The sequence below is a fragment of the Argiope bruennichi genome, chromosome 3, assembly GCF_947563725.1.
Source record: "Argiope bruennichi chromosome 3, qqArgBrue1.1, whole genome shotgun sequence".
NCBI classification, from domain to species: Eukaryota; Metazoa; Arthropoda; class Arachnida; order Araneae; family Araneidae; genus Argiope; species Argiope bruennichi.
Genome location: NC_079153.1, coordinates 37360796 through 37382128, shown reverse-complemented (window position 1 = coordinate 37382128; position 21333 = coordinate 37360796). Strand labels below are relative to the sequence as shown.

At 29.3% G+C, this 21333-nt stretch overlaps 1 protein-coding gene across 1 annotated transcript; it reads right to left on the bottom strand.

Moving 5' to 3' along the window:
* Positions 1–1597: 1597 nt before the first annotated feature.
* On the bottom strand, positions 1598–19785 carry LOC129962563 (15-hydroxyprostaglandin dehydrogenase [NAD(+)]-like). Its single transcript, XM_056076328.1, has 7 exons — positions 19554–19785; positions 16046–16169; positions 14768–14874; positions 11416–11512; positions 6706–6782; positions 4810–4949; positions 1598–1857 (listed from the first exon to the last, which is right to left on the bottom strand). Exons 1-7 carry the CDS (start codon positions 19641–19643, stop codon positions 1722–1724), a joined length of 771 nt encoding a protein of 256 aa, XP_055932303.1. The 5' UTR covers positions 19644–19785; the 3' UTR covers positions 1598–1721.
* Positions 19786–21333: the final 1548 nt, after the last annotated feature.

Here is a 21333-nt window from a genome sequence, read left to right as displayed (position 1 = left end):
CTTTTTTGGTTGGTTTCTGCTTGCTCCTTTCCCCCCCCCCCTTCTCTTCTATTTTTTAGTCGAAATTGCATCGAATTCAACGGTAAATTTAGAACCTTATGGCCCTAGGCACTTCAAATTATGATAGACCTTTTTAAAAAATGGGTAGTATATCTCATTTCAGCAGATTTTTAACAAATTAATAGCCAATTTTAAATTAATCATTCTTATTTGATGATTTTTTCTCTTTTTTTTGTGAATGCATTAGTTTTTTTTAATCTATTATAACCCCAAACTGTCCTATATTCATATATTAGTCTTTTTTAACCTATTATGATTCCATACAATCCTTGCACATTATTGAATCGGACATTCGGTGTATTTAAACCTTGCAATAGAGACGTGAATGAAATAAAACATAAGAACCTGACCAATTATACTTTATAAAATGTTAATATTATCCTAATATTTAATAATTGATTGAATTTGCATGGTTTATAAATTTATATATTTTTCTTACATGGATTTTCATCTCTTACAAATTCATTTATTTGGCAGTTAAAAAATAACGCTTTTTTATTATATATTTACTTGTGGCCTAATCTCTGCATGTGACCCTAAGTATCTACCAAATCGAAAATTAGCCATTTATTACCTTTTATATTTCACATGTCACCAAAAATAAGGCGGAAAAGTTTTTAAATAACCAAATAAGATAGACTTTTTTTGCATTAATTGATTTTTTGTACATTTTTAAAACAATTGAGAATTTACTACTGTCTATATGCTAATATCCATATATATATGTTCTATTATATAATTTTTTTTGTGTAAACATTGCGTTTTATTCGCTTCGTGATTGGTAGATAGCGAGTCACCTGACCGATGACACTTGAGATTTGTTTATCCAGTATTGTTTGAAGTATTTATTGAAAATTTTTATTCCGTCGTAGTAAGTATTTATTTGTAGACGGCGTAATGGCTGAAAATAAGAAAAAAGTAAAGTTTTAATTGACATCAAATTAATAGCAAATGAGCTTAAAACAATATTATTTGTTGATTCTACTTTTAGACACACCGTTTGTGGCAACACTAATGAATAACTTTTGGGTTTCTTTACTGTTTTTGAGTACCGAAAGTTTTTCGTCCATCGGCTGGCAATCGTCTGAATACCTAAGCAACAAATGTGTTAATCTTGCATTGTTTTTAAATAGTAATGGGACGCCCAACAAAATCAACGAAGAAAAAAAATACAAAGGTTTTTAAAAAGTTTTTTTTTTTTAATTTCATGTTTTAATTCTTCATTTTTGCCCTAAAATCTAAAATTATGAAGCGATTTCTCTTGAATTTTAACTGATGCAAAAATATTTCTTTATTTAAAATTAAACTTCTTCTTCTTCTTTTTTTTTTTTTGTTCTTGACATTTTTAAAAAATTGTTTCCATTTACTTTCATTTTTTGGAGGGAGATGAATCATCCCTCAGTATCACCCCACCAACCTGACGACATACATGATTCTAGGACAGCATCAGGATTGGCGAGCGAAAACGGGCAGGAGGTGAAGCCTCTTTGTACACATATAAAAGGGAAAATAATAATTTCCAAATACATGAAATATCTTCTTTTATTTAAAATTCCAGTAAGAAGATCACCCGTAAATGAAATGTGATTTTTCTGGCCTTTTGCCTTTTCAGATGAATTATTATTATTATTTTTTTTTTCATAGCTTGTTATGGATACTCGTCACTCTAGAGGGACATTTTGAAATATTTCTTGAAAACCAATATATCTCGTTCCAAGATTTTTCGAAACCAGTAGAGTAGAGCCATTAATTCTATCTTCCAAAAGCTGTAATACACCTTTGGCAACATCTTCGGGGCTGAAAAATTATAATACAGATAAATAAATTCAATTAAAATGCATTTAAAAGTAAATATTAAACATTATAAATAGCGTGAATCGAAGCTCAGGGGAAACATAAATTACTGGTATCACGTAAAATGTTTGCTTCGAATATTTTTTTACAGATTGAAATTTTTTTCTTGATCTTATTTTCTTAAATAAAAGATTTCTATTAAATTTGTCGGAAGTCAAATATTCTTCAATATAATTTAAGCTGGGATCGCAATCTGAAGAAGATTCATGCCTTGATTTGTTTATTTAAAATTTCGCTTGTTTCTATAAAAATGTTAAGACGCCAGGATAGCCTGGTTGGTATTGTGTTGGATTCGCATCCCTTGGATTGCGAGTTCGAACCCCCCGGCCGAAGACTTTCCATATGTGTGGTGGCTGGCGCACCTATAAATTTGTCGTGGTCTCCATGTCGAGAATAATACCACTGAGGGTATTGGTTCAGAGATTATCGTTCTTTGATTCAAGTTTAAATGACGATCTGTGGATGAGTGAATGAAATGCATGAATGAAGTCCGCCTTGTGAAAAGGGTAGTGACGTGTGAGTAGCTAAGTCGTATTCTTGGCCCTGGTTGGCGCTGCTGCAAAAACAAGAGACGCTCATTCGGCTTAAATCGCTGACAGATAACTGTCAGAGGACTTGTAAAGTGCCATAAGTCGCAACACAATAACAACAAAAATGTCAAGAAAGAAATACTTTCGTTTTTTTTAAATTATATATTAACATAAATATGTATTTGCGATACTAAAACCATTAAGAACGGAACAATTTATTATGAAAATAGTCATTGGAGGTATAATAAACATTTAAGAGATCTTTTGAGATACTGAATTATTTTAAATGGAAAAGATGAAGAAATTATACGATTATTATAGTGACAATGTTATTTTATTTTCAGTTTTAAAAAATCAGCAACTTTGGTATATAATCTTATTTGCTTGAAATTTTAATTTTCCTGGTTATTAAACTATTAATATGAAATGTATTGAGTTAAAATTTTATCTTTCTGTTCTATAAGGAAAAAAATTTTTAATTAATGAAATGAGTTTGCCGTTTACTGTGCTGTCAAAGTGTATTTAGTAAGAAAAAAAAATTGGAAGCAAAAAGCCTATTTCATAACACGAAAAAGAATTTTTTTTTTTCATTTTCATTTTAATGTTGGCAAATTAGGAGATTGAATGGTTTATAGAATAATGAAATAAGTCAGTTTTATCATAAAACGAAATGGTTGTTACAGATTCTGTACAGTCTTAAATTTGAAAATATACTAAAATTAGAGAAAAAGATCGAAAAGAAATTAGACTGAAGTAATTAAGTAGATAATTTTCTGAATTTTGGTATAGTATAAAAATAATTTGTGTGTGATGTTGTTTTCAAAAGATATAGCTGAAAAACCAACGAAAAGTTAATTTAATTAATTAAAATTTAAAGTAAATTTAAGCTTAAGCTTTCTTAATTTTCAGTTACCTTTTGGACTTTAAAACAAAGTTAAAAGTTAACAAGTTTAAACTTTAAAGTTAACAAGGATTGTCTTGTACTCTTGTCTTAAAGAACACATGTGTCTATATCATTAAGATTAGACAAAATCTCTAGATTCATTTCAAGATAATTTAAAAACATTTTATTGTTTCACGGTTATTGAGGAATTGCTTATTTAAATAGGCAATAATATATTTATTATTTTTCGCCTGCTGGAGCCAGCTGGTACTTTGGAATAATCGGTTATGCAGAATTACAATTCAATCTTTTGTAAGTAACTTATTCTTACTGGATTTCTCAGGGCTATATTTTCAAATTTCAAATTTTAACTTCCATATAACTCGTACCATTTTATAAGCCTTTACAGCCTTGCATTATAGTATACGTCTCTCTGATTTTCTATTATATCACTTAAAATTCGAAGTTAAATTTTGCAATTCAACTTGAACTAATACAGTAAATACTTGCTGCTTTGATCGATATACGTAAAATAATATAAGAACAGAAAGAAGGAGCATTCAATATTGAGGCTCTGGATGCACTACAGAATATATTCCATGACTTAGGGAATGTATCAGAACAGTATCGAATAAAAATTTATCTGATTCAATGAACAGAAATCAGAGTTCTTCCGAAAATCAGCACGCGCGTGCACACACACACACACACACAAATTGAATAATAATTTAAAAATGCGCTATTTTAAAAAAAAAATCCTCAATGCTTGCTTCCAAAGTTAAACAGCTGTCATTGCCTCAATATTGAAACTTTTTATTAAAACCAACGCTTGAACAAAACATGTTCAATATAGAAAGTAAATCGAATCTTCATAGTTTGTTCGTCAACAATGGTAGAAAAACTAGCATAAATATGTTATGTTTACGTATGTCATTTTCTTGTAACTACCTAGGTAAATAAACTATCTTTTTTTGTTGCAGAATGATCAATAAAGTTTTGCCAGCTTAGTAAATTGCTTATAGTCAATATGATAATATTCGATAGAAGTTATAATAGAAGAAATGCTATTCATTGCGTCTAATGTATCATCAATCATCTGTCAGGCAATTTCGTTAACGAGCCCAATTTTTATAATGAATCCAATTTCTTGGAACTTTCGTGATTAAGGGATTTGTTGCGACAAGCATTTAGTTTTTTTCACAACCCAATAAATTTGGACGAAGTTTTCGGAAAGTCTTACTTTTTAATCCTTTGGTTTCTTACTGACTCGGCCCAACAGGTCATGCAAATTCTGTATTGACTTGCCAGTTTCTGTTTCGAACTATAGTTGCAGCATGTAAATTGAGGACATCCTGATGATTACTCATTTTATATCCCATACCCTTCGTTTGAAAGAAAAACCGCCCTTTCAGTGTAGAATTCGTATGGTCGGTACGGCTGGATCAATAGTTAAAGTATTAAAGAACATTTTAAAAGAATTACCTCATAACTCCTTCTCGTTTCGAATGATCCACACCTTGGACCAAAAGGTTTGTGCCTGCGTTCTTCAGAATATCTGTATCAGTAAATGATGGACAAAGAGCTGTAAATATGATGCCTTCTTTATCCAAGTGATAAGGGAGCTGGAAATAGAATTCCACTTTTTAGAGATTAATATCAACCACTAGCTTAATTTTCTCTAAAAAATGAATGGAAATCTAAATAAATTTAATTTAACGGTTAAATAGAAAAGCTAATAGTTCTATCAAAAAAAAGGGAAATTCAGATAAGGAAATTTAGAAATAATTGTTGAAGCTAGTTCAAGATTGTGTGTCAAATCTTTCTCCATTGTAACGTGCTATAAACTGTGAAAACTGTATTAATTAAGATTTTGGATATTTTAAATAATTAAGATTTTGGATATTTTAAAAAATTTCTGGGTTTTTTTTTCCTTTTTTCTTTTTCTACATGTTACTGTCCATTACATGTTACTATTTTACTGGTCATCAATGTAATCACCAGCATTGTATACAACCCCATTACCAATTATATGGAAATCTTAGGATACCAATACCAGCGCCTTTTCTGTTAATGGCTCGAATTGAGAGGTTCACTGCCTGAAGAATCACTTGACCAGTTCTGAAGCGAATGTCATGAAGTAGTTCCTTCATCTTAGGAATTAAGTCTAAGTCAGGAGGACTTAAGTATGGTGGATTGAGCAGCACTTCCCGGCCCCATCGATCGAAAAAAATATATACAGCCAGGTTTGAGTGTGACCGAGCATTGTCATACGAAATGACAGGGAGACTATGCAGAAAGTGTCGCCGCTTTTTTTCTCAAAGCCGGTCTTAGATTGTGCTCCAAAAATAAACAGAAAGGAGCAGCAGAACGGAAACGATTTGCAGCGATGGAACATTATGAGTCAGGATAAAGCCATCACAGAAGTACTCGAGAATCACCACAAATTTGATATTGCTAGGATTCTGACCAACGTTCAATCTTCGTGGTAACTCATATTCAGATTATTCGTTCGATTGATGTTCCAGTTGTTGCTCGTACGATTTGGTCCATATCTTAATCCAGATTAATGACACGGGGCAAGAAAGACTCGGCTTCGAGCTCGTGGTGCTCCAAATGGATACGAGCAGCTTCTCATCGTAACCATTTCTGCATTTCCGTCAAATCCTATGGAACCCGTCGTGAAGCAATTTTTCGCACGTCCAGGCGTTCCTTCAGAATGTGAAGCACAGTAGTATGCGCTAATCCTGTCTCTCGGACCAGCTAACGAATCGTATAGCGTTGACCAATGTCCATTAGTGCGGCAACAAAATCCACTTCTTCTTCACTGACACTATGTCTGTCACATTTTGGCGTCCTTCATTGAAGGCTTTTAACCACCTTGCCACTATTATATAAGGTAATGCAGATTCCCCGCAAGCCTGTTGAAGACTTTGATGATATTGTCTTGATATACGACCTCTGGCTCTCTTTTTCAATCTTTATTCAACTCCTTTTTTCGAGAACATCATGAGAATATTGCATTAGACTGCAATTTAACACAGGACTCGGTTCTTCCCGCCACTCCGTGATATAGGAAGGGAGATTTCTTTTGCTCTGAGGTAAGATAGGTATATAAATAGCTTGTGGTATAAGCTGCATTATTTGGTTTCGTCGCCTTCGTCTCCACAGCAGTGTTGCCACTATTAAAGTTCCAACCTTTGTATTTACAATCGCTGCTATGTATTTCAGTGTATTTTTTTATTGTTTCTTTTGGATCATGGAACACTTGGAAAATATTGTGTTACTCTGAGCAAATTTCAGAATCGGTCAACTAAGACTCTTGTATACAAAAATAATTAATAGATGTTCAAGGCAGTAAATTTTTCACTCATTACTCACTCCATAACTTCTTGTTAATCCAATCAAACCATGCTTTGATGCTACATAAGCTGGTGCTGCAGAATATGGCAAGAAACCTAAAATAAAGAAATTATATTACTGAATTGCCATATCTGTTTATTTAATAATATTACTTCAAAATTGATATTTACTTATGAAATCATATGAATAATATTTATTCCATAGACTCGTTCTAAATATTAATTCATTCCATAATTAATATATGAACGCACAGCATCTGAGATCCGATTCAATTAAATAAGATTAATTATACGAAATAAGTGATCTGTTTATGCATATGCTTATACTTAAGTTTAGAATTTATTTTTGATTTCTTTTATTATACTCTTATTCTGGCGATAATATAAAATATACTTACATATTTATATCTATTTCTGATGGGCTTACAATTATACCCAATCATAATTTAAAAGATTTATTTTATACATAATGTTAAATCTATTCATTTTTAAAACTAACTTTTCAGACCTTAAAGCTTTAAATAAAAATAATTGGATGTTTAGAGGTCAAATACGGGGCGAAACATTTATCTTTGTATTTTGATATTCACTTATATTAATTTTAATTATGGATATTATATTTTATTCCTTTTATATGTGGATATTATCTTATTTGATACATAGATAAACAGGATAATTTTTATCGAATCGTTGTTATTAAAATGTCGATGTAATCCTAAAATATAACAAAATCGATTATCAGGATAGCATTGAAACCTAATTCATCAGTAAAAATCAATATTATCTGCGAATAATCGGCACATATCGCCGGAATCTAATTAATTCAGTGCCTTCAGTAGATAATAACAGACTATTATCGCCCCGAAGCATGGCAAAAATGTGATAGATTTTCGTTAATCATAATATTCATAGGGTAATTAGAATGAAGGCTTCCTAGCATAGAGAATAATTGAGAAAACATCAGCATTCTTAAATACGAAAGGATAGAACATTATAAAAAAAAAAGAACAAACACGTAAAAATTGCCATTTTTTTTTCTATAGAATTTTTTACATTTTAAAAACATTAAGGTGACTTTTGGGTATTTTTAGCAGTTATTAGCAGTATATTACATTTATGTACCACTTATAATTTTGAATTAATATACATCATACATGTGATTAAATCATGTGAAACTAAGAGTGTTCATTCAACTTTCATTGATAGGATTGCATATATATGTAGTATATAAAGTATAATAATCGTCAGAAAATTCGAACTCGAGATTTTGACGATTCTCCAAGTTTTATATACATCATACATGTGATTAAATCATGTGAAACTAAGAGTGTTCATTCAACTTTCATTGATAGGATTGCATATATATGAAGTATATAAAGTATAATAATCGTCAGAAAATTCGAACTCGAGATTTTGACGATTCTCCAAGTTTTATATACATCATACATGTGATTAAATCATGTGAAACTAAGAGTGTTCATTCAACTTTCATTGATAGGATTGCATATATATGAAGTATATAAAGTATAATAATCGTCAGAAAATTCGAACTCGAGATTTTGACGATTCTCCAAGTTTTATATACACCATACATGTGATTAAATCATGTGAAACTAAGAGTGTTCATTCAACTTTCATTGATAGGATTGCATATATATGAAGTATATAAATTATAATAATCGTCAGAAAATTCGAACTCGAGATTTTGACGATTCTCCAAGTTTTAGATCTCCCTGCGTTCGAAAAATGCATTTTTGAAAAATGTCTGTACATCTGTTTGTCTGTGACAAAGATAACTTACAAACGCTTTAAGCTAGACTGTTAAAATTTGGTACACGTACCAAATTTGGTACTCGTATAAAATTTGATCTTTATACCAAATTTGAAGATTTCTGTCAAATTTTGAATAATATCTATTCAGAGAAATTCCGTCTATCCGGCTGTTCGGATACATGGTAATTACCAAATGAAAAGAGCTAAAAAGATAAAATTCGGTACCCTTATTTAACATCTATAGTGTAGACATTTATCAAATGTTGAGCCAAATGCAAACGGATTGACTGTCTGTCGGTCTGTACTTTCAGGAACATGTAAACGCGATCGAAAACGCCATGACTTAATATATAAAATTTGGTGTGGGATTTTCTGATTATAAATGCAATTTTGTGTCAAAATTTTGAATTCAATCGGTTGAGAAGAATGTGTCTAAAATACAAATTCTATTTTTAAATACTATTACCGCATGCCAGGGATTAATCGCCAAATAACTTGTCAAGGATGACATGATAAATTAAGTAAAAATACTAAATTCACGCCAAAAGTTAATATTTCGTACCTAATGAATGCCAGGGCCATATAAAGCATCCTTTGGCGTGATAAGTTTATTTGGGTGCGTGCGGGAAAGTTTGGGGGAGACCATTCCCGCTGGTTAGAATTATGTCTTTTAGTCTGTAAACAAGATAACTTAAAAACGCTTCGAATTAGACAAATAAAATCTGAAACATGATCTTGCGGTGAATAGCATAGCAGAAGATTGTGTGTTCAACTCACGTCCGGGTCACCAATTTAGCGATATGTGATGCACGAAGATAGAACCTGGGACCTTGTGGTTCGTAGTCCAGTAACATAAACAGGATACAAAAGCATATGCTCGTGTAGCGTAGTTGTTAACTGGCTTATATGCTATTCACCACAATCTCTTATCCAAATTTGTGCATTCGTATTAAATTTTGAACGAAATTCATTCAGTGTCTGTCCGTCTGTCCGAATATAAGTTAACACGATAATTACAAAACGAAGAGACCTCGATACATAAAACTGGTACACAAATTTAACATCCAAGATGCTGATACCTGTCAAATTTAGAGCCAAATTCGTCAAGTGTTTGACTATCTCATTGTCTATGCTTTCACAAGTATGTGAATGCGACAGTTTAAAAACAGAATGACTGAAATTAGGAAATTTGATATGTCATTTTGTACTTAAAATTGTGGTTTTGTGTCAAATTTTGACTTCAGTCAATCGGAATAAAGGGCTCCAAAATACGCATTCGGTTTTTTGGTACTTGTATATTAACCTCATTTCAGCGATTACTTGCCAAAGATCGCGCCCTAATTGAGCTGTTTCGTAACTATTGTTCGCCATTGGCATGCAGTTAATAAAATAAAAGTACCTTTATTAAAAATTATTTGATAAAATTAGGAAAAAATCACTTCCGTTTTTTTTTTTGTTCTGTGCTGAATCTACTATGATCTAACATAATTCTCCTCAGTAATTTTTTTTCTCTTTGTAGAGCGTTTTTAATACATACTCAGAAAACCTGTTGATGGCTAGTATGTCTTTTTCTTTGTGTTTTACTTCATTGATATACATTTTGATGTTTAAATAATAATAATACATGTAATGAACAATCCATATTTTTACAGTGATTTTTCAATACATGACTTATTACTTTTTGAAACTCAAATAAAATATTTTTGTAATTATTTTTTCTTCCCCGAAAACGATCAAAATGAAATTTTGATATACTATTTGTGATATTGCCTCAATAGATTAATTTTACACTTTCTTTAATTTACAAGTGGCTTGCATTTGAGCTGATTTATTTTAAAACCAATTATTGTTTAAATATTAGAACGTTATGCTATTATTCTCTAACGAATAATCTTTTACTAAAATAAGTTGCTAAAAAATTGTAAAAAAATGTATGTTGCTTTATAATATAAAAATAGTCTGAATCCATAATTAAATATTATTTAGATTGTGTTCAAAAGGGTTTTTTTTCTTTCACTATTTCTTTTTAAATTAAGCCCTGATTTTTTTATATGCAAAATACTAAAACCAACCTTTTTTAAATGGGACCAGTCATGAAATGTTTTATCCATTTTTTTAGAATTCAATACATAAACATTCTCATACAAAGAATTAAAATTAATAAAAATATTTGGTTTATGAAATGAGAAAGGGAAGGCGTGAGACTTGCATTGCCTTAGCGTTCCAAGAGGGCCCAATAATGCCTGGTATTGAATAGGAGATAAAGATCCAAGATCTTCTCACTTTTGTAAAGATAAGTTTAAAAAATATGTTAAGATAGTAATTTTTAAATACCAATTTTGTAAAAATTAACACTTATCGTTTAGACATTAGAACAATATTCTAATATTTTCTCATTAATTATATTTTACGTGATTTAAAACATGTTGTTTAAAAAATGTAAAAATATGTTGCTGGAATGGAACATATATAATAGATATCATGATAGTAAATATCATGGCATGCCTCTATACGTTCATAATAAGAGTTATATTTTATTAATACCTATCTTATTTCCACTATTTTGCGTTAAAAAGTCAAGAAAGAAAATACGAATTTGTAGTTTTTCAAGGAATATTATTGCAATAAAAGAACAGTAATTATTTTTAAATGATGTTCTCACATTAATAGAATAACATCACCTTAAAATGGTAATGAAATCTTTTGAAAAAACACGTATATAACTTAAAATGTGGCTTAGTTAAAGAAATAAGTTAATGTATTTTGAAAAAAAAACAACTTTGTACAAGATTTAATAACAAGTTGTTCTTTTTAGTGCATCACGGTAGAAAAGTCCTAATAATGATATATAAAAAAGTTTCACTATAGTTTAATTCTAATTGCACGACCAATAGATAAATAAATGCATAAAGGTTTAAAATTTCTATTGAGAAATATTTCATTCGATTTCACCTACCTAAAACTGAAGACATATTAATAACCATTCCACCTTTACCTCCTCTACTCTTGCCCATGTACTTGATAGCTGTCTGACAACCGATCATCGGGCCCAACTAAATAAACAGAAAAGTATAGTATTAATTTTAAAATAAATATTAATATTTATGTATTTTAATAGAGAATTTTACATTACACTCAAAGACTCCTATATAATGATCATATGGAATTATTCCGTATCATCATGAAAATATCCAGCAAATTATATAACGATCACCATAATAGAATAATCCCCTATCATTTGGCCATCTGTTGAGTCTCCCTAACTGAACCCTTAAAATTTAAGAAAATAGAAACAGTAATTTAGGTAAAGGCATTCTCTTTATGAGTTATTACCTTCTGATTTGCGTCTCATCATCCTCAAAGAAACTATTAACCAGCCAGAATCAGCAATGTTGTAAATCTAGGAGAAGCGAAAGCTTGCAGATGGAACCGGGCAGACTCCCATCTTTGTCCTCGAGGGGTTTTCAGAGGCACCACTATGCAAAGATAGTCATAGTAATAAAGAATTTCCCCTGCCCTGCCTTATTGTTCGAGGTGAATTCCCTGACCATTTTGTAGTTGAGGCAAAATGGTCCCCGTTATGAATAACTCATACACCGATTTCTCGTACATTGGTCTCAGTATGGTATATCATAGTTCTTATACCCATCAGGGAAATGAAAACTGGTAACTTGTTTCCGTCATATTTGGTTCTATGGTTCCATTCCTACTCAATACTAATTATAACCACATACTCCCGTTCTGCTTTAGCACGAAGGGTAATCTGATGATAGAACTCATAAGAGGCCCTATTACAATGCGGCTCATGTGTCCACTCCTCACATAGGAGGGCATAACCCTTCACCATTACCTTAATCCCATACCATACTTATAACCACCAGGGAAACGAGAATCGACCACCATAATGGACGATTCAATTCGCTGTATCTGTGATGTCCTCCACAGAGGGATGTTATGAAAGGATAACGATAACCAGAAATGAACCATCCTAGTAAATAAATTATTTCTTTTTTTGATTACGCAATAATTTATTTGATAGTGAAAATTGTTGCCTGGGTGAAATGGCCTGAAGACACATGTTGTCTTTTATGTGATTTGTTGGTCAACATCAACAACAAAAGGCACATGATTACGCCATAGTGTAGTAGGCCTAGTGAACTACACATAAAATTTCTCGGGAGAGAGAGAGCCGAGATCACACTCCCCCCTAGTGCACAAGTCAAGTTTGCTTCTACTGGGAAAAAAATATACTAACATCAACAGTGAGATCACGTGATATTTACATGATTGGTAACTAGCTCCGTCCAGGAAGACCACGTGGTTAACAGAATTCTTAACAATCTTAGCTCAGAGGTATTCTCACAGCCGAAACGCCAAAATAATTAACTACGCCACTGTGATAAATCCATTATAGGCACAATTGCAGACTGGTTCATATATCTACTCCTCATACATTAATTCTTCACCATTAACTTGACCACAAAACGTTTTTATAGCCACAACGGAATCAAGAACCAACCACCTTACTGATAGTTTCTTATTCCCACATCTAAGAAATATTACGTGGGATCTATTCAAAAATATGTATAATGCTGATTAAATGTATAATCGGACATATTAATATATTAAATAGTACTAACATGAATCACTATTCTTTTTGGATATTAGCTTTTCATACATTTTTTTAAATGTAAGGAAATTTTAATTAAAATTTAGGGTACGAGACCATGATGTATAAAAATAATAGACATCTGCTATCTCTTAAGTGGAAAATTAAAATCAGATTTACAATAAAATACCGTTATCAATCGAATTCAATCAAATTTTTAATGGAACATTAAAATGAGGTTTAAAATCAGTAACATGAAACAATGAATCCATTTAATAATAACTGGGGGATTTATTTACATTTGCTAAAAAAAATGAGAGAAAAAGAAAACGATTTCAAAAATCTGATAAGCAAAAAAAAAAAAAAAAAAAGATAAAAAGATTGCATTTATGTATTGCAATCGTGTTCTTCTTCTCTTTTCTTTTGTTACAGTGTCTTTTGTTACAGTTCTTGTCTTTATTTATCTTCTCTTTTTTTTTCTTCTATCTAGTAGAAATGAGAGTAAAAATGAGAGAAAAAATATCTAGTAGAAATGAGAGTAAAAGTGATAATAATAAATAAAAGAGTGAGAATAAACCTTTTAAATTCCACACAAGCAAACAAAAGTACATTAATAATCACTGTATTTAATAATATGAGACTGCAGTGTTTTTTTAAAAAAAATCAAACTAAAATAATCATGATATCAGTCAGCGAATTCCCAAAGATATATAAAAATATGAAATGGTATAAAATGTACAGTTAGGGAAGAGATTATAACATCCATAACGACAATATAACTTATATATAGAGTAATATATATTGCATATAGAGTATAATTGTTCTAAAAACAAAGACATATTCCTCATAAAGCATAATAATTATGGCACAAATTCATTAAAACCAAAATTTTTAAATAAGAAACTTTAAAAATATTTATGGCAAACAATTTAAAATGAATTTTATCAAAAATCCCCCACACATACTTTTTTTTTGCAGATATTGCATAAATTAGAAGTGTAAACGAGAAAAATTCGGAAATACCTTCACCTAGAAATACTTTTTGAATCTCTTATATTTAAGAGAGCAAAGTCAACAAAAAGCGATATTATATATAGAATTTGCAGCATTGAATATTATATATAACATCATATAACACAGACGTCATTTGAAGTTGCCTCAGAAATCATGAACAGATGAAAATGGGACACAAAAAAGTAATAACCAGCTCGGCTCGCTGGGCGAAGAGACAAGAATGGTAATTAAAAAAATGAGAAGGGAGAGTTTTTATATGTTTATAATTAGTTTCTGGAACACATTTCTAATATTAGCAAGTATGACCTTTTAATGCACTATATACTTTATTTCTGTCCTTTAGCTTTTTATGGATAGATTTCTGAAATTATTATTTTTTAAAAATGGTAATATCACAAAAGAAAAGAATAGTTGGGAAGGACAGTGTCAAGAATTGCATTCACCATAGAAAACAACGCATATGTATGTATAAGACGTTGTCAAAATTATTTATTTTTCTTCAGATTTTCAAAACGAATTAACTAAATTTCTTTAAAATTCTTTAATGAGTTAACTATTGATTTAAAGGGCCATTCGGGTAATTAGCAACGGTTTTGATTAGTGAACCAATTGTCAGCTGTCCGTTCATCTATTTTTTCAAAAAATTCATAAAATTCTAATTCGACGAAAGAAATTTTTTTCTTACCAAGTTTACACTAAGAAGTGTATGTGAATCTTGTTCTAATACGATTCCAGCATTGTTTATCAGCACGTCTACTCTGTGAAATGTTTTTAACGTCAATTCAAAAGTATCTAGAAAAAAGAATCATAATTTATTAGATATGGTAACTCGTAATTCAAGTAATATTTATTTGAAAGTCAGTTTAAAAAGATTTCAGTTAAATATATCAGCATAAGCATGTCTGACGTATAAATACAAACAGCAATACAAATAATCCACTTTTCTTTTTTTTTCTTTTACTTCTTCTTAAACGGATTTGACATTTTTTAAATGAAACGATTTTAGAAGACGTACTTGTTTCTTTTCATTGTGCTATGCATTTCTTTTTATCTTATGTCTATACCCTTTATGCATTTAATTATTTTACTGGAATGTGTAGAAGTGTTTAAAAAGGAATGAGCTTAAAAAAGTTTCAGAAATGCCTGTTTCCGAAATTAAATCTTCATTGTAAAGACAGCGAAGTATTTATTATATCTTATAATGAAGTTTATTCAAAATGGAAAAATAAGATGAATTTGATATCTTGATAATCAACAACAGAAAAAAAAAGTCTGAATGAAATGTAAATAGCAGTAATAAAATATATTGTGGCAAAATGGGCTTAAATATTATTTAAAAATTGAGTAAAGATGGAAAAATATATAGCAAACTTTGCTACCATTTATTTTTAAATTTTAAGACGATTTAAAAATCATTTTTATACCATAATATTTTCGAGTGTTTTTCACAACCCTTTCCCTCCCCCCTCCCCCCCCCGAAAAAAATTGCTTGCTTTTTAAGTAATTAAAATTCTAATAAAGAACTTTTTTTAAAAACATGTCTCTGAGGTCTTTATATCTACTCTAAAACACGCATGCGTCAAATTTGATGACTCTCTAACAGTGGCCTAGTGAGCACGTCATAATTGGTATCATTGAAAAAAATCAATTTTTTTTTTTTTTTTTTTTAATTTAGAATGATGTAAAAATCATTTTTGTGTTCTAATATATTCAGATGCCGGCGTCCTAATTTCGCTCAATTTTTAATTAAAATTTCAAAAAAAAAATTCGTTTTGAAGCCTGAAGACGCCTAACGCACGCACGCTCGCACACACACAGACAACTTTATTATTCATAGAGTTAAGAGACTAAATGTCATGAGCAACAATTTGGAATTTAAAAAAAAAAAAATTGAAAATAAATTAGGCATATTGTAAAATTTCCAAGATTCAATTAACAGAAATTAATATGAGATGCAACTTACTTATATAATCAGATTCTTTGGTTACATCACAGGCGGAAAATATGACGTTGTCGGAACCAAACTCTTCTTGCTGCTGATTGACAAAATGATTCCCTTTGTATTCTTGGATGTCAGCAACGCACACCTGCAAGGCTCGATTATTAACTTGAATATTTAATACTTGGAAGTTAAAAATAGAAAATTAGAAGGCAATTTCAAATTTTTTTAATAATCTGATTATTAAAAAAAAATTTAGAGAATTTTTTAAGAAGGATAGTATTTACTCGAAAAGACAAGTCCGATTAAATATTTCTTAAATTTTTAACATCGCAACGGAATATTGAATAAATGAATGATGTTTGTATGTTATTAAATAAAAATATTCATTATAATAGAGGAAACATACAGAAAAATAATGACCGAAATAAAAATAATAATAATAACATTAGAAATTTGTGAATTAATTAATTTTTAAATAAATTAATTTGTGAGCTTTGAATTCAGTTTATGTATTGTCAATTTTAATGTATACATCCATTGTAATTTCTTGATAGAATATGAAACGACGAAAAGTTGACATTTTGTTAACATAATCATTTTCAGTTTTCAGAGACAAGCATTAAAAAATAAGTCATTTCATTTTATACTAATCCGAATTTGCTATAGATTTGAATATGATAACCATTAGAGAAAATAAACAAAGAAAATAAAAAGAACTATTCTGCATGCATGAAACATACTCGGTATATAATTATATATTACACACAATATCAAATATTACCAAAATAATACATTTTAAAAATAGCATTAAAGGTAACCTGCTGTTTATTAAATCATTCTACAAATAATTCGATTCGAAGTCCAATCTTGCATTAATATGTTCTAAAATAAAAAATAAATAAATGAATTAAAAATATTTTTTTTACATTTTCATTTCAGTATATCTCTTATTTATTAGTGCTTTTGTTGTTAATGATAAATATGCAAGAATGATTTTTTGCCTTCCTTTTTTTGTATTTTTACTTTTCTTATTGTGTTTTTATAATTTCTTTCATATTATTCTTTGAATATAGGATGTAAAAATGAATAGTTCCAATTAGCAATTAAAAAAGTAGCCAAATATTTAACATTCGCTGGAAACATTATTTGTTTGTTATATTGCCAACAGATGGCGACACAGGTTTCACAACTTGAGCTGATGGAATCGAATTCACCGATACATAAAAAATTCATAAATAATAATACAGTTTGACTTCCCATTGTCCAAACCATTTATTTTTCGTCCCAAATGTTACGTTTTCTTTCTTTTTAATTATTCGAAAGTTCTCGAATTTGTGAAATTTATATTCAATTCTCTATCTTTCACCCACATTTTTTATATTTTTAAATATAAATTATTTTAAGAAAATTCTTGACATTTTATTTAATTGGAGAAATAATTTTTACCATTCGTATTTCACAAAGCTAGTTATTTTCAATCACTTAATCTTACTGTCAAGGATAGTAACTATTTAAAATGCAGCTATTTTCTGTGTAACTTTTTAAAGATTATTTTTTGTTTCATATTTATGCATGAATTTTTAATTCTTCTTATTTGCATTGTTTTATATCCTTTAAATTGTAATATTTTCTGTGTCAGTTCTCAAAAACATTTTTATATGATATAATAAGCAAGTTTTAATTTGGCTTATTATATTCTTTTCTTTATTATTCTTGTTATTTTTTCACATATATTTTAATTAATTCATTGTGCTTTTCCAAAGGATTTTTTTTTTAATACTTTCTTGAGGCTTGAATAAAAATTTTGTGATTCTGAAGGAATTAGCTCCAAGTTTAAATGATTGGCAAGATTTATGGTGACAATAATGGCATTTGTATATTTACTTTTTTTTTTAGATATTTTTGCTATATTAATTTCATTTATAAGAATATAATAAACACAGTATGTATAATAACAGCATATACAAACCTAGAAAGTACATAACGCGAGAGAATTCTAAAGAATATTAAAATAATAGCCAAATACCGGCACAATAATATTTAAAATTGGAAAATAATTGAGTATAATTTTTTTATTTCTTCGTTTTTATACTATATATTATAGATTCTTTCCAATTTATAAGTTCATATATTTTTTTATAAATGTCCATATTGAAATGTCCACTGATGTCGTCGTTGAATTATTAATGAATTCTATATACCAAAGACATAAATAAATAAATAAAAATAGAAATAAAAGTGAAATTTGAACATTGAAATGTTTTTATAAGCATTTCCTGACAGTTCTCAATTGTTTAGAATCTATTACATTTGCTTATTTTAAAATAAAACACTACTTAATTTATTTGAAGTTTTATATATTTAGGAGTTTCTATTCCTTAGAATAGAGATATTTAGAGATTTTTTTTTTATACTGGAAAAAAAATGACATTTCTAAATGAAATGTTTCCCGGAGGGCAACGAAACCGGAAATAATAACATAATTTTTCTAAAACAACTCATCCCCTGCAAATACAAAAAAGGTTTTTGCATTGCTACCTGCCTAGTTTTATAAATTGCAATACAGTCAAACTTAAGAACTGGACACGTTTCAAAATGTCTGTGCTCTAAAATCAACTATAAAAAATTGGATTGAATTTTAATAATATATAAATGTTACTTTTTATATTTGAATTAAAGAATATTAGTAGGAAAGTTAGCATTTGAAATTTAAATACGTTTTTTTTAAATACATACATAATTTCTATGTATTTACTTTAAAAAGAAATAAAGTTATATAATTCTCAAAACTCCAACTTGTTCTAAAAAAATGGCAATGAAAAGATCTTAGTGCCACTCTCTAAAGATTATATAAATTTTTTAAATTGCATAAATGTTATATATTTCAAATGTAATTTGATGACATAAATTTCATTTACTTTGATGTTTCTTTATTTACCACTAAGTTATTCATTTTGAAGCCACAAATAAATAAGATTTTATTCCCTCTCTCTCTCTCTCACTATATATATATATATATATATATATATATATATATATATATATATATATATATATATATATATATATATATATATATATATATATATATATATATTCATTACACCTTTGTACGTTCAAATGTAGCTTTTAGAAGTTCGATAACATTCGCCTAGTTTAATAAGAACTTAATTTCATTACCAACGTCCTTTATTTTTATTTTTTATAAAACCATTACATATTAGACTTTATTGATTCTTTATCAGCCATTTGAACTAAAAATCGTTTTCACATTAAATAAACAAACGAAAAAAACCGACAGGCTTAATATGAAACTGTATGCGATTTTCAAGCTAAGCACCAATGTAAACAACTATATCATATACATGCTTATAGGCAAGACTTCATTTTCGATTTTTCCTTATATCGAGCGAAAACATTTAAGCCATTCAATTTTGAAGGACATTCAACAGGTTTCATACCCTGCTATCCGGAATGCCATTGCAACATTCCTTTTAGCTAACTATTTCGAAGCATTTTATTCGCTTACCTTATAACCTTGTTTCAGTAATTCTATGCAAATGGCCGCTCCGAGACCTTGGGCCCCGCCTGTCACTATTGCAACCTGGGCGTCCGACATAATATGGTCAAAATAATAGCTAAAATCGGCGATATTTTTTCCACTGTCTTATTGCAGCGTCTTCTGAGTGTTTCGAATGTGACTTCTTCAATTCTCATCCAGCGCCGGAGCACGTGTTCGTTTATCGCTGGCCAAAAGATAAGACTCGTAGCGTCCTTCATATTTTTCTCTTTAATCACTCAAATTCAAGTGCAGACGATTTTCTTAATGAGGATGTTTTAGAGTGACAAGCGCGATCTTTTAGTTTGCTTTTTTTGTTTGTTTGTTTATTATGCGATGACGAATCCCATCTGGGATCGTTCAAGAACACTCGAGTCTGCAAACATAACTCGTTCATTTCTTTCTTTCTTTCTTTTTCTTTTTTTCTTTTTTTTTTAAGTTGGTAGTCCCGCTCATTAATTTTTACAATTGTTCATTGTAGTTTCAGATTAATGGTGTAATATTTTTCTGGCAATCACTTGAAAATGAGATGTAAAAATTATATCTACTTTTAAGTTAGTTATTTATTGCTTTTATGGCAGTAATACCACAGTTCATTGAAATTAATTAACAAATAAAATATGCACTGCTTTAAGCGGATGGAAGTCTTTGATCTTTCTTGTGAATAATTAAATAAAAAATAATATGAGATTTTACTTTCTCATTTAACAGTGGAATATAGATATATAAAATGTCTTTACAACTAAATAAATTATTTTTTACAAAAGAAAACGCTATGTATAATTTGAAATTTTCATTAAAATGTGGTTTATGCATTCTTTTTATATCTTTTTCTTAAATTGTATTATTATCTCACAAAAATGCGTTTTTTTATCAAACTGTAATATTCTTTTGTTATTTCAATTAAAAAGTTATTTTTAGGAAATATCCTAAAGCATAGATATTGAATTTTCAGGAAAATATAATTAACAGTTGCCGAGCGTGGATCTTCGGAATGTGATTTTGTATATATGTATAGATATGAGTATAAATTTGTAAAAATAAAAGTATAATAAAATAAGTATTATAAAAAGTTAAATAATAATATATTTATAATAATAAGTGAAAATAAATATAATTTTGTATAAATCTTACTTAGCTTTCTTTCATTTTTTCGTTGCTTGAATTTCATGCATATGGAATATGCTACAGAATGTTGATGACATTACCGTAGTATCCTCCCCCCCCCCACACTTAAAATTTGCATTGTGAGAGAAAGAACGATGAAGATAAAAAAGGCACAAAACTTTAACACCTTAAAAACATAAATTTTTTGAAAAATGGAAAAATAGTAAATGTTTTTTATATTGCTTGGATGTCTCACAGATGATTCTAATGTTTTTAATCAAATAATTTGGCAATAGAAATTAGGATAAAAATGAAATCAATGGTGTGTTTATTTCACACAAAAAGCCCTAAAGATCTCGTGCGAAAATTTCAAATTTAGTTAACAATGCTGTCGGTAGATGGAAGTGTAATCTGTAGTCCCAGACGAATCTCGTAACAGCTTACCATGCAGCATTATTTGAAATCAATACACATTTTTTGAAAGAGACGGGTAGTTTGTGGACACTTAGTGATTTATGCAAGATGGAATCCGTTTATATTGTTATTAGCATGAGTTATTGTACAATATAAATTATTAAGTCTCAAAGTAGTCACATTAAACGGCATTTACTGTATATGCAAATGCAAAAAAAATCCATAGCAC

What these genes read in the sequence shown, in the direction of transcription:
- LOC129962563 (XM_056076328.1), bottom strand. Translation starts at nt 19,643, where the DNA reads ATGTCGGACGCCCAGGTTGCAATAGTGACAGGCGGGGCCCAAGGTCTC. An exon ending in CAAAGAATCTGATTATATAA is followed by an intron (nt 14,875 to 16,045) that starts GTAAGTTGCATC and finishes TCTTTTTTCTAG; the next exon opens with ATACTTTTGAATTGACGTTA. An exon ending in CACTTCTTAGTGTAAACTTG is followed by an intron (nt 11,513 to 14,767) that starts GTAAGAAAAAAA and finishes CTGTTTATTTAG; the next exon opens with TTGGGCCCGATGATCGGTTG.